The sequence below is a fragment of the Amphiprion ocellaris genome, chromosome 1, assembly GCF_022539595.1.
Source record: "Amphiprion ocellaris isolate individual 3 ecotype Okinawa chromosome 1, ASM2253959v1, whole genome shotgun sequence".
Taxonomy (NCBI): domain Eukaryota; kingdom Metazoa; phylum Chordata; class Actinopteri; family Pomacentridae; genus Amphiprion; species Amphiprion ocellaris.
The window spans coordinates 3,443,386-3,457,835 of NC_072766.1; the positions used below are offsets into that span (position 1 = coordinate 3,443,386).

General features: G+C 38.0%; 1 protein-coding gene across 1 annotated transcript; it reads left to right on the forward strand.

Annotated features, from left to right (window-relative positions):
- The first annotated feature begins 2,219 nt into the window (after positions 1 to 2,219).
- Positions 2,220 to 14,012, forward strand: myef2 (myelin expression factor 2). Its single transcript, XM_023265961.3, has 17 exons — positions 2,220 to 2,413; positions 3,359 to 3,561; positions 4,327 to 4,379; positions 5,347 to 5,354; positions 5,440 to 5,533; positions 6,096 to 6,287; positions 6,374 to 6,527; positions 6,615 to 6,664; positions 6,749 to 6,809; positions 7,460 to 7,561; positions 7,939 to 7,983; positions 8,067 to 8,168; positions 8,302 to 8,397; positions 8,568 to 8,627; positions 12,126 to 12,310; positions 13,407 to 13,458; positions 13,630 to 14,012. The coding sequence occupies exons 1-17, from the start codon at positions 2,301 to 2,303 to the stop codon at positions 13,791 to 13,793; spliced, it is 1,734 nt and encodes a 577-aa protein (XP_023121729.1). The 5' UTR covers positions 2,220 to 2,300; the 3' UTR covers positions 13,794 to 14,012.
- Positions 14,013 to 14,450: the final 438 nt, after the last annotated feature.

Genomic DNA, 14,450 nt, shown 5'->3' on the forward strand with positions numbered 1-14,450 from the left:
CAAGGAGCCCAGTAGAGAGAAATCTACAAATGTGGCAATAGTTGACATGTCATTCATCATTACTGTAATCCAGGAGTTGCATTCCGGGTTAATTTTACACTACAAGCTTCAACATTAACCAAATGATAAATCCTAATATAGGTTGACATTTTATGAAGTTGTTTTTCTGCAGTCTTAGTGTGAATTGTGCAGCATTCATTTCCAGGATGTATGCTGTGAGAACAGTTAGTCATTAAGGAAATGTACTATCACTTTATTGACCTGATTTTTCATTTACAGAGTAGTGCATGTACAGTACTGCATGTTAAAGGTTAACCTCTCAGCCCTGCCACAGGTCAACCTGATGGATGCGTGGCTGTAATTAAACTCTGTTGCAACCTTTCTTTCATGACACCACCCTTAATTGCTCCTGAATGAGGTGATTTTTTTTCCATTTACGGAAGATTCTGTCGCACATATAATCCCTATTTCCTCAGAATATATGAGAAGTGGAAAAATGAAATAAGTAGAGTTTGATCCTGGAGGTGGAGATTATCATTAATATCCTTTAAAGCCTATTTTTAGGAGTTTCCTGACAAGGCTTGCTTTGAATTATTGCTCATGCGTAAATATGTGGTTGTCCACATGCACCTTCTTGAAGAGTATAAATCTATAGCATGAGCACAATAATCAGAGTGTATTAACAAATAGTGACATCACAAGTTTTCTACTCTTGCACAACTGTTTGTGGCATTTAAAAGTGTGATTTACAAGTGTTCCTTTGGTGGTGGCATCAACTCAGACTTGCCAGACAGATCCTCTGCAAATGCTACAGCAGATTGTGTAAAGAAATTGAAATTATTCCTGGAGTAGAGTAAAAGTGCATCAGTCAATAGTTGTAGGAATGATGAATTGGCTTGGCAGTGTAGTATAATCAATAAGACGGGACACTTATAGCCTGACACTGTGAGTGTGCTGCCTGGAATATTGTAGGTTATAAGTATTGCTGGTACTGCTGTATGAATTACACTGTCTGAAATTAGAAAACAAACAATGTAAGCTGTTTCACGCCATCATTAGCATAGCAGCGTTTCCAGATAATTTATGCACCGACTCATTCTAGGAGACAATTTAAATGTTCAGGTTTGTCCTGTGCATGCATCAAACTGCACTGGTGGGTTGTGCATGTGTCTTGATTTGTTTGTTGAGACACACATGCATGCATTTATTAGAAGGGTCAACTTATTTATTAGAAGGGCAGAACTTTTTGTAATATAGTTGACAGGTATCATAGTTGACATTTTTGCTGTTTTCAGGCCTAAAATCAACATAACCAAACACCACATGACATTTATAGAGAAAGATTCTTCTAAATATTATATATACAATTGAGTAAAAATGAAATTGAAAGTTATTTATAAAGATATTGTAGTAAACGTGTTGACATGCGATGAATCCACACTTGACTCACACACTACTTTATATTAAACAACTCAGAAAGCATTGGAGTCTTTTCTTCAGGAGGAATTAACATCATGTGGAGCAGGTCATGTGATCTGGAATTAACACACTTCCTTGAGAGGTGTTTTTGTAATTGGTAACTCAGTTGAAAGTGATTTCTTGGACACAGATACAATTTATTATTTTCATATAAAATTTTATATATTGCCAAAAAAGCAAAAAATAAGCTAATTTTATGATTGTTTAGCTAACTAGAAGGTGGTTGTTAAATTTGGACAGTTATTTAGTTGACATTTTAGTGATATCCAGTCATTTTTTATAAATTAGTCATTGTTTCCATAATAAATAATTATGGAATTTATAAAGACATGATCATAAAGAACATAAAAAACATTAGTTTTTTTTAACTTTTAATAAAAATGTATGCAAGATATATCCCGTGGACTTCAAAAGTCCCTCAATTATATATTGACCCTGAATATGTCACTTTCTGCATAATAAGTTCATCAGTCTCTTGAACTTTTCCTCTAATTTCTGAGCAATCATGTGCACATTTGTTTAAATATTGCATTTTATTTGTGCTTATTAGCCATTCACTTCAGTATCAATCAACCTTCTATTCTATTCGATTCTATTCTATTCTATTCTATTCTATTCTATTCTATTCTATTCTATTCTATTCTATTCTATTCTATTCTATTCTATTCTATTCTATACTATTCTATTCACCCAGGCTGCCTAGCAACAGCCCCCAAATCTCGCGGTGGCGCCACAAATCTTCACTGCACATTTTGAACTGCGTAGGGACAGAGGCATCTTGCGTCGTGGGAGTGTGTTTGTGGGGCAAGACAAAACTCAACATGGCAGATATTGTAACTCTTGACGAAGAGCCAAAGCAAGACGAATCCACCGCCTCCGTCAAGTCGGAACCGACCGACGAGACCTCTGAAGAAACACCCAACGGTGTGAAAACGTGAGTGAAAACCGCGCATTTTTCCACCAGCCCCGTCTGTGGAGCTGCTAGCTAGCTTAGCTAAAATGGAGTCGAGGGATGCTAGGCTATTGTTAGCCGAGAAGCTGCTAGCCTCTGTTGTCAAAAACTTTAATATGAGGCAACTGGGTGGTTGTTGTTGGGTATTTAGTTGGCATTACACCAAAAGCAGGCGTTATAATTTACAAAATGTTGCAGTTTTGCCTTAAACGTGATGTAACGGGAGTAGCTTTACTGACGGCTAATGCCGATTGTGTTTAGCACATCTGTTAACTAGAGCATCCGTTAGCCAGAGCTAACTGAGGTCTGAATTTTAACACTTACTAAATCAGCAAATTAAACTTTGTGCTTAACGAAGTTCGTTGGATAAATCACACGGGCTTGCACATGATTTGAGACAGCATTAGCAGCTAGCGTTAGCATACCTGGTAATCTGAGCTCGGTTGTGAGCTAACAATAACGTGAAGTTAGCTGCTAACTTTAGCTTAGTGAACTAGTGTAAATGAATGAACCGTGTTTATACAGCAGCGTTATGTAATTTACAAATGTTATAAAATGCTGTTCTTTCAAAACTAACAGTTTGGGGAAATTTTGGACGCTATGCTTAATATTACTAATTTACTTTTTATTTCTGTACTTGAATTTGTTATAATTCTTGTGTTTAGGTATGTTCTTAAACCTGCAGAATCAGAAGTTTTGATAGGATATAAACGTTTTTCTCTTTGACTTTAAAGTGTTTAGCTACGACACTTGTTAGGAATGGTGAATTCTTTGTGAACTAAGCAAGCTCTTTTACTCTCATAGTGATAAGGGTATCCTCGTTCTCATCTAGACAAAATTTTATGTCAATGTATAGTAGTGTTTACATCTGTGAAAATGACTTTGAGATGGGCCGATCTCTGATCTGTAGCTCTGTCCACTTTGTAGGGATGCTGAAGAAAGTAAATCCCCCAAAGAAAAGCTTGATGCTAAAGAGAAGTCTTCTGGGAGCAGAAGAGGAAACCGTTACCATCCCTACAAAGACAAACATGGTGGTGAAAAGAAGGGTGCTCACAGGAACCGGGTGTTCATCAGCAATATCCCGTATGATATGAAGTGGCAGGCAATTAAAGATCTAATGCGCGAGAAAGGTAATGTCCTCAGTGATGGGTATGGTCTCCCATTCTCTCTATCTCTTCAGCTGATTAGAAGTTTTTGACTCATTTTTTGTTTGTTACCAGATGGAAGATTCTGCTTCCAGCTCTAGTCAGTTAGTTTCTAGCTTTCTCTGGATGTACTTAGTGCAGATACTAAGGAACCAATATAGTGTGACTTTAGGTTATTGGAGTTTTAATACAAATTTTTGGGATGGACACCAATTTAGTTTGGGCTGATATGTATTTGAGAAAAGGAAGATGAAATGTAGTTACATCGTCACTTGTTTTATGGCATTGTCAGCTCCAAAATGTAACCTCAAACTAGCAGTAGAATTGATTGTTGAATGTTTTTGTTGCATCTGCTTCAAGGTGAATCTTGATTGTATGAATGAAAATATTGTAATGTTTTACTTTCTGAATTACTGGGGTCTCAAGAAGCCTTTTGAAAGGTCAAAGGACAGTGTAAAACTCTCAACTGCTATGAATGGAATCTGTTGATAAACTGATCATGTTGAAGTCTTCTGAATTTCCCAGGTTTAATGTAGCTGTGTTTCTCTCTGGCCTTGGCCTTTGGGTGTCTCAGTCACTGCCCAGAAAGGCATGGTGTTGTCTGGTGGGATGTTGGTCTGGGCTGACTGTTGATCATTAATGGGACATCTCCATCAGTAGCGGCATTGCCAAGGCCAACAGCGACTTGAAGACTTGGTGACTTAAATTCCTTTGTTCTTTTGGTATTTTTCCTTTGTATGTCTCATGTAGTTGGTGAGGTTACATACGTGGAGCTCTTTAAGGATGCAGAAGGAAAGTCAAGGGTAAGTGATGTGGCCAACTTGCTGCACGAGGTTTTAAATGCCCTCAGCAGGCTCTCATTAATCTAGCGCTCTTTTAGGCTCTGATCCTTTGGGTCTACTGAACTGGAGATACTCTAGGTTGTGTTTACAGCCTGATAGATGGCTAATGATTGATATTCATTCGAAAGGGAGATGTCCTGTTGATTTTGGAAAAGTAGCCTAATGCACTCATCCAAGAGTACACTTTTGATTTTGTTGTTGTCATTTCAATTGGTTTAAAAGTTTGTTTGTTTGGCCATTTTCCAAAGGGAAATGTGGGTTGTGTGGTTTGTCTTATTGATTGACCCTCATGTCTCAAAATCTTATTTTACAATTCTGTCATATGGCACAGCTTTCTCTTCAAGGGAACAAACCAGTCTTGAGAGAGTCTGTAACGTTTTCTTTGTTATGTATTTATACTAAATGACAAAAATGCATATTACAGATTTTAAGGTGAACCACACTATTTTTCTTAAATCAAGCCAAAACAGGTTATACCGAAACAATGTGCTTAGTAAATTTGTTAAAGCATTTTTTCCCTATTTTCTACCTTGGTAACTGTGGTCCAGTTCAAATCCTTAACATGTTTCACATAAATTGCAATGCAGAGATGTGTCACTAGGAAATGTTTTTATCCAGATTTTTTTTATTAATATATGTTGTTATTGTTACTCATTTAACCATATTAATTGTAAAAATTGCTTGTAGTGTAATTTTAACATTATGCTCTTATTAGCCTTTTTAAAAAAATCTTGTTTGCAGTAGAAACACAACCAACAACCTGCTGGCTCAAACCAGTAGGCAAAATATGGCCAACATGCGCTATAAAATATAGTAGAAGCATGTTGATACATTAGATTTATAATGTTTCAGTGGTTTATTTGGATTTTAACTGTACTTTGTTCACTCCTTGGTTGCTACCTGGACTCCTGTGGTGGCCCCTGGTTAGGGTTGTGGGTAAGAAACCAACTTACTTTTTTAAACATAGAGCTTGGTTTAATGTTGTGCTTGCATTAATTCATCTGTTTGCCTCGTTCAACAGTGTGGTGGAGTTCAAAGATGAGGAGTTTGTAAAGAAGGCCGTATTAACTATGAATAAGCATGATCTGAGTGGAAGGCGACTCAACATTAAGGAGGTGAGGATCAAATTAGGGTTAAATGATTACAGCAAGCTTTGATTTTAATGGCATTTTTATAACAAGTATTTATTTGAGTTTCAAGAAGAAAACGAAATACATTTTTGCACTTTCTCTATTTTCTGTTGTTGCTATACTAAATACATTTTCTCAGAGTAGCGGCAGATATAAAGTGTTGTTTTTTTCAGTGTTGTTGTCTTTCTTTTACTGTGGTGCAAATATCAAACAGTAGCAATCTCCATGTTACTGTAAAATCAAATCCTTTCCAATGTCAAGTAACTTTACATTAAGGCTGTCTCTTTAGCATTAAGCTACAATTTTCTCATGTCGCACCTTTCTGTAGATCAGATGCAGATTTATAAGCACTCATAAACCGTTGTAGCAGTAACACACTGAAGTTTTTTTTGTGAAAAATATTCTGGGCACTGAATACAACCAAGCTTGGAATTACATGTATTTTTAGTTGTGTATCTCTTCCCTGGCTAATTCTTCCTGATCTTCTTGGTTCAGCATTTATAATATTACGTAACGTCTGAATTAAGTTGTCTGTTTCTTATTGAAGGACCCTGATGGGGAACATGCCCGCCGTGTGCTTCAGCGCATTGGAGGAGGTCAACAGGGAGGCCGTGGTCAGGACATGGGGCCTGGCGGGATGAACCTCCCACCCTCTATCGCCAACAACCCTAACATCCCACCTGAAGTCATTCATGCTCTGCAGGCTGGACGACTGGGCAACACAGTGTTTGTGGCTAATGTGAGGACATAGAGAGAAACAATTTCAAATGCTAGCTAGTGATAAGTATTGTTGTTGGTTAAAGTTGCATCTCTGGTTTTCTACAGCTGGATTTCAAGGTCGGCTGGAAGAAGCTGAAGGAGGTATTTTGCATGGCCGGTGTGGTGAAGCGAGCGGATGTAAAGGAGGATAAAGATGGCAAGAGTCGTGGGATGGGAACGGTGACTTTTGAGCAGCCACTGGAGGCAGTGCAGGCCATATGTATCCTTCAGAACTGAACGTTAGATATAAATAAAGTTTAAAAAAAAAACAATTTTACTGTGACCTTCTCCTTGACTCTGGTATCAGCCATGTTCAACGGACAGATGCTGTTTGACAGACAGATGCATGTTAAAATGGTATGTCGTTATTAGTTACTATATAACATCAGCTTTGCAGAGGATGTGTGAATGAGCAGAATTATTACTTGTGTGATCTTGCAGGATGAGAAGTCTCTTCCCCCAGAAGATTTCCGTCAAGCTGATAAAGCTTCTCAGTTACCGCGTAAGTAAACCAATACCTTCAATCTGTGGTAGCAAGTTTACAGAATTGGTTGTTTCAATATCTTTGTCAACATGTCGATTGCTTATTTCCTATATAGAAATTGAACAGTTTTTATAGGTGCAAATAATTTTGCATTTTGTTTGTTTGTATGCTGGCTACAAACAATATTTTTGCCAAAAAAGCAAAACTATCTTTGAGTAGTAGATGTTTTCTAGTGAATGTCCTTGTATTTAAAGACCTGCCAGTCTGTTTGAGTTGTAGCATTTTCTGATGCTAGTGTGTTGTAATGGTGGTTATTTATGAAGTGGACAGAGTTCTGATGTCTGCACTAAAAGTAAAGACTCACCACACTGAAATAGGCCATAGATTTAACAGGATGACACATGGGCGACAAAATAACATCAGTCGGCCTTTGGTATCAGGTATGCTCTAAGCAGTGCTTCCATTCTTAAGGGTTGGTGCATTGCAGTTAAGAGTCTTGGTAGAATATGTCTTTTTGTGTACAAAATTCTCAATGTCTGTTAGAGTAAATGCCACTGATTTTTGACTGAGCTATACATAGATTTTTATATGATATGTAATCTGCTTTGCTATTGTAAATTCCATAGTTTTATTTCCTTTTTTTCCCCTTTGTATTCTTTTTTGCGCAGGGGGTCTTGGTGGTGTTGGCCTGGGGCTGGGGCCTGGAGGACAGCCTATAAATGCCAACCGTCTGAGCGGTGGAGGAAGCATGAGCTCCATGGGGCCTGGAGGTCAGTCATCGTTTGGAATATTTTTATTTGTTTTGGGCACAAAATGCTCACACATGCACATGTGAAGAATTAGATGCATCTCCACTAGCTGACTGACACATTAGCCCCCGAATGAAGTATTATTCAACAGTTTTGAATGCTGAAAAACCAACATACAGAGTTTATGCATAAATTCTGCATTCTGCCATAAACTCATAGCTCTCATTTCCATGACTTGTGTTTTGATCTGGCACCATTAATGGCTGGAGAGATGAAAATTCAGAAAGACTTTTACACTACTGTTTGACTGTTGCTGAAATATTTTCCACTGGATGTAAGTGGATGGAGATGCGTTATGCACTTTGACAGATCTTGACTGACCTGTTGTTCTGCTGTAGGTATGGACGTTTCAGGTTATGGTGGAATGAACAGACTTGGAGGAGGTAAGATGTTTTTGCTACTTAAGAACATACTTATTATTTTGTGGAGGCAAGAAGACAGTGATGCTAAAACTTGCTTTTTTCAGGAATGAGTAGTGGAGGAGGTGGAGGCTTTGGAGGCATGGAGAGCATGGGCAATATGGGCAGCTTTGGAGGGAGAGACATGGCACCAGTGGGCAGAATGGGAGGTAAATGAGTGTTTTCACTGTCAGTGGGCAGAGATAAGGTTCAGCTGTCCGATGTTATTCTGTAAACGCTGAAATGCACCTTTTGTGCTTGTGGTGACCTCAGTCTAAGGCAAATTGTTTTTCTCATGTTGAGATATGTACCGGTCAGGGATGGGTGGAATGGATCGGGACTTCGGACACGGTGACATGCCAATGAATCGAGGATTTGGAGATTCTTTTGGAGGCATGGGTAAGTGATAGAACCCTGAATTCCTTTCTTACTTAAACACTCAGATACAGGGGAGAAATATGCAAGTTCCTCTGTGTAGTCTGGTTTGGGGTTTACTTGACAGTGTTTACTTTTGTGACTTTGAATTCTGATTTGATCTAATCCACACCAACTTGCATTCTCTCCTTTAGGCGGAGGTTTTGGAGGAGGCATGGGCAGTGGTGGCATGGGGCACATGGGGACTGGATTAGGTACAGGAAAAATTAAATCCACAGTTTTTCTAAATGTTTCATAGCAGCTCTTTAACTACACCCTGGTTTTACAGGTACTTGTAAGCTACAGTAGGCTCTGCAGCAGAGCCACGGGACTCCTAACTGTTGCTATTTGAATGTTATTAGCCCATTAAACCACTTTATGGTCTTTTGACAGGTTATATAGCCAATCGTGTGAAAGTAGGAATGAGTGCATCGTGATGTAGAAAGTCATTAAGTGTCGTAACTTGCTGAATAGGTGATGGGTAATAAGGAGGCCTAGTAGATGGAGAGATTGTCCTTGAATGAGATCACCTCAGTCTAAGTGTTGGCACTGCTGCTGTGTTGAACAAAGCCGTGAGCTCCATGAGCACTGGTGTGTGAGAGACCTTGCATTCAGATTAGTATAAGGGACATACAGTATGTGGATGATGTTGTACCCATAATTGCAGCAGGAAGACTCATGACTATTCATTGTTTATTACAGGGACGTATCAGTAATAGTTTTTTAACCTTTACACCAAGGGTGTCAAACTTACTTCATTTCAAAGGCCACATTCAGCCCAATTTGATCTTTAGTGAACTGGACCAGTTAAATTACAGCATATTAACCCATAAAACTCCAAGTTCATCCTTTGTTTTCATGCAAAAAAAATATGTTCTTCAAATGTTCACATTTTATGAACAAAACATCATGAACAACCTGAAGTTTCTTCAGAAAAATAAGTTAAATTTCAGCAGTAATATGCCTCAGTTTATCATTTACACATTACAACTTATAGATCACAATGTGTCTACAAAGGCACAAAACATTTAGTCATGATAAAAACAACGACAAAATATTACAAGAATGAGACACAAAATGACAACGAGAACAAAACAAAAAAAATGAGACAAACGAGATGAAACAAACAGAAAAGAGAAAAAAGCTACAAAGCGCCAAAAAATGGGCAAACGACAAAGACGAGACAAAAAAACATAGAACCAAGCACAAAACAATTAATAAAGCGAAACACAAAATGAGAAAAATAAGCAAAAAAATACAAGTGTGGCAAAAAGGAAACAAAATGACAAAAACAAGAAACAAAATGACAAAAACGTGAGACAAAAACAAAACTCAGACAAAAACAAGACAAAATATTACAAAAATGAGCCATAAAGCGACAAAAGAACAATGAACAGTCTAGTATTTTACTTTATGGTCAAAACTACTTGTCCAGAAATTATTTTGAATTTATGGTTTTACAAATTTACAATTTGCAGGCAATGTCTTCTCTGTAGTTTTTGCTATTTACAAAATCGTCCCGCGGGCCACATGTTTGACACCCCTGCTTTGACCGATACTTCGTCGGGATAGACCGATAATCGTGGCCGTCATTTAACATCTTTCCGATTATTGGCGTGGGTGTTTTTATTGACCGAATATTGATAAATTAAATACACTACTTCAGGTCTGATGTAGCCATTTCTCTCTGTCTCTAGTCACTCTGGTTTCAGATATGTCTCTCAAGCAAAAACTGTACAAGAAAAACAAGCTGCTGCCAAAAACCAGGAAATTAGCTACTCACAGTGGCTAAAGCAACGCTAACGGCTAGCGGCTAAGTTAGCAGGCAGCCACAGATTACCCTGAAAGAGTGTCTAGAAAACAAATAATAGTCAATAATTAATAATGCTTTAAGGTATGGACCTCAGTGGGCAATAAAAGTGATAGTGAAAGATTAAGAAAATAGAGAAGAACAGCACAGAACTGCAGAAGGCAGAATGATCAATCTCAGTTGATCCCACATAAACAGAGGAGAGTATCCTGATTAATCACTCCTATTTCTATTTTACTTATTCAGTTATAGTCCCACCCTTATTCATGAAGAAGCCTATTTATGAATGACAGGTTCTTTGTTAAGGGCTGTAATATGTATCGGTTCAAGATATGAGTTATTATGAGTTATCGGCCTTCCTTGATTAACGATAATCGGTGTCCTTATTGGCCCAAAAAAACTATATTACTCTATATTTCTGTCGCTAATCTGCTGATACAGAATCTTATCCAATACTTACATTGATTAAATATGAATTAAATATATACACTACAGATGAAAATGTAAGGTGTAGTCTTTTAAATTCTTCTTGCTTCTTTCTCGCACACGTTTCCTGTCAATATCTGCACCAACTGTCTAAATAAAGACAAAATGCTCCAAAATTACCTTGAAAAAAGCCTCTCTAGCAGAGTCCGGACACCGGCTGCAGACAGCTCTGTAACCAGAAAACAGCCAAATTTCATGTTGGCCTGCCATCAAGTGTTTTTTCCAAATTAACGCTAATTAGCAGGAGTTAGTATGACCTCCTGCTTGCAGTGTTTTGCATTTTATACAGTGAGAGAAGCTGCTACTGTAATAGTCAGTGCATTAATCTTAGCAAAGATACATCATAGAGCAGAATAATTGATCACATTCACAGACTGGTCCTCACTTGCACTTGCAGCGAAATGCTTATAGAACAGAAAAAAAGTTAGATGTTCAGTAGGTCAGTTTATTACCAAGTATGAATAGAAATATGCCCTAGTTCTATTATACAATAAACTATGGAGGATTTAGAATAAAGACACAAAGAGCCATAACACTTTTGCTCTGTGTAGACAGCCACCAAGACAGTTGGAGAAAGTATCTTACTTGCATATTGTGTGGGCCAAGAAGTAGGAAACCCGAAAAACCCTTGTAGCATTTGAACTGAGTGTGTGTTTGAGTCGTGGAACACTTCACAGTTTTAATAGTACGTTCATGATCCAGAATTTGCATGTTATGCTTCTATTGCTTTTCTTGTGATTTGCATAACGATTGGCATGCATTCTTTCAGGTAAATGTCAGTTGAATTTGCTAGATTTGAGGCGTTGTACTCGGTGCCTCTATGAAAGGAAATGGCTCCAATTCCTGATTTTTTTTTTTTTTTTTTTTTTTTTTGAGAACAGTTAACATTTATTTCATCCTTTGTTAGAGGCATTTCTCTAGAAAGTGTAATAGCAACTCTTCAGTGATCTTTTCTTAAGCAGATGAATACCAAGCCATTGTCTCGCACACATGCATTTGTGCACAACAATGGATAATGAACAAGGAGAGCTACAGAAACTCTGTGTTTAGCATTCACAAGAGAATTTGCATATTTTCTTTTGGCTTTCTTCCTTGTGGAGTTTGTTGGGTCACTAAGAATACAAACTATTGCACCTCCTGTATAAACAGCGTGAGGTGAAAGCTGCTGTTCTACAGTGTTTATATATACTTGAGTGACATGTCTTTGATGTAACATAATAAAAAGCTGCAACTAAGGAGGTGGGAGGAATTGTAATGTTCGGTGTATATCAGATATGAAAAGCCCTTTTATATGAATGAGTGATCAGGCTTTGCAGGGCCACAGCAGTGCTGGAACCTGCACCCTGTTGAAACATACTGCACATGATGTTAAGCTGCTCCCTCATTTCAGGTTTATCTTTGTGTGCGTTTATTGCAGGCGGTGGAATGGGCAACATGTCGATGGACCGAATGGGCTCCGGCTTTGACCGTTTAGGCATGTCAGGAATGGACATGAACCGCGGCTTTGGTGGCTATGGAGGTGGGGGGCCGAGCCACATGGGTGGAGGCATGTCTGACAGGGGCTCTGGGTCCAAAGCAGGCTGTCAGATATTTGTGCGAAATGTAAGTGTGGATTAGATGTATGAAGAACTTATCTATTTGTCTTTATTAGTAATGACTGGAGTTACAAAACCCACTAAAATAATGACCATTTTATTGATATGACTACTTTCCCTCTAAGTTAGACTGTGTTTGTGGGTACAGTGGTCCCTTGTCTGTCACGGCGGTTACGTTCCAGATCCATCTGCGATTGGTGAAAATCCGCAATGTAGTGACCATAGTTATTTTATTGTTTATATTTTAAGGCTTTATAAATCTTCACCACACGCCGCACAACACCACAGAGCAGCACAATGCACCACGATCAGACATCTATGTGAAATGGACAAGGCTAGATGCTGAATGTTGGTATACATAAGAGATAAAGGAGACATGAGAGCGCTCCGCATTTTATTTCCATTAAATATTCTTTTAATATGTTTTAATTGTTATTTTTTAAGATATTTTTTATATTGTTTTCAATATTTTAGGCTAGAAAATGCTTATTTTACCACAAAAATAATTAAAATAATGTAGCTATCGCAGAGCCGGTTGCCATGATTGAACTGTTGTGCTGCAATGCACCATGGGAGTTTGGGGTGTTGGGGGTTCAAATGTCATTATTGTGGTTTATATTAGTGTTACAATGTTGATAGTGTTTGTGTTTTATTGTGTTTTTGTGGTGTTGTCAGCCTAGTTAGTTTGGGTAAGTGTTTTGTTGTCAGAACCGTGAGCGTGAAGTGTGTTCGATGACTTCCTGCTGCAGTTTCAGTTGTCACTCTTTATGTGTGTCAGAATAAAAGCATCTGGCTGTTGTAGTGCACATAAAAGACATATCCTTTCTCCAGTGTCACTCTACAATGCAGCTCGCCACAATAATAAATATATAAAAATACCTATATACTGCAAAATTCTGCGATATATAGCAAAAAATCCGCAATACGAAATGCAATTTAAAAATCTGCAATACAGTGAGACTGCGAAAAGTGAACTGCAATATGGCAAGAGACCACTGTATACTATATGCTTCATGGATGCTAGTTATTTGCATTTTGTATTGTTTAATCTAGCTTCAAATATGTTAGTTCTGCAAATATTGATATATACATTTTTGTTGCAGCTGTCCTATGATCTGACATGGCAAAAACTGAAAGAGAAGTTCAGCCACTGTGGTATGTTTTTTTGCTCACCCTTAATGCTCAAAATGAATTAAGTCTGTTTTGTGTATTTCACAAACCACTCAATGACTCCGGGCTTTCATCACGGATGTTTGTTCAACATAAATGCCTCCATGTAAGATTCTGGTTTCAGAATGAATCATTCCTCTTTCTTGTCTGCTGCAGGTCAGGTGATGTTTGCAGAAATCAAGATGGAAAATGGAAAGTCTAAGGGATGTGGAACAGTGCGATTTGATTCTCCGGAGAGCGCCGAGAAGGCCTGCAGAATGATGAATGGAACCAAGATCAATGGCCGAGAGGTGGACGTCCGCATCGATCGCAACGCCTAGAGCTTTTGTAGGAGTTAGGCTACAACACTTACACATTCAGCCCCCATGCCAATGATCTTTTTGTTTTGTTTTAAAAACACAATTACTTCATATCTCCATATGTCCACGGTTTCATTTTTTGTTTATATATACTACATAGCTATTTTATCTTTGTTTTGTAAAACCCTTTTTAATTTGTCAGGCAGTTTATTTGGACAAATAAACTTTTTAATTTTTAAACTTGTGGTTGTAAACTCTTCTCAGACCAAAGTCTCAAAGTTGTTCTTCAGTGTGTAAACAGACACTTGGCGTTTCTAGTCATTGCCACACTTTGACCTCCTTAAAAGTTGGAAAATTCCACATTTGTCACTGAGGCGGGCATTAATGGGTGTGCGTTACATCAGGTGTGATCTACAATACTACTACAGGAAGATTTATATATTTTCAGAGCTCTGAGACAGTTTGTAGGGAATGTTTTGGTTGGATAAGATTGCTAACCTTGATTATATAGCCATTGTTACAAGTGTAGGTCAGTGTCTGAAGTCCATATATTGTTTCCAGGGTAAGTTGTAAACTCCACTGAAAACCGTAAGTAATTCTATTTACGCTAAGTGAAGATCAGTGGAATTTTTGTGCCTGTTTTTTTACTATTTATGGCTCTTGTCACCGTCCCTTCCT

Coding starts and splice junctions, on each gene's coding strand:
- myef2 (XM_023265961.3), top strand. CDS start 2,301: ATGGCAGATATTGTAACTCTTGACGAAGAGCCAAAGCAAGACGAATCC. Junction 7,562..7,938: donor GAGCTCCATGGGGCCTGGAG/GTCAGTCATCGT, acceptor GTTCTGCTGTAG/GTATGGACGTTTCAGGTTAT. Junction 7,984..8,066: donor AATGAACAGACTTGGAGGAG/GTAAGATGTTTT, acceptor TGCTTTTTTCAG/GAATGAGTAGTGGAGGAGGT.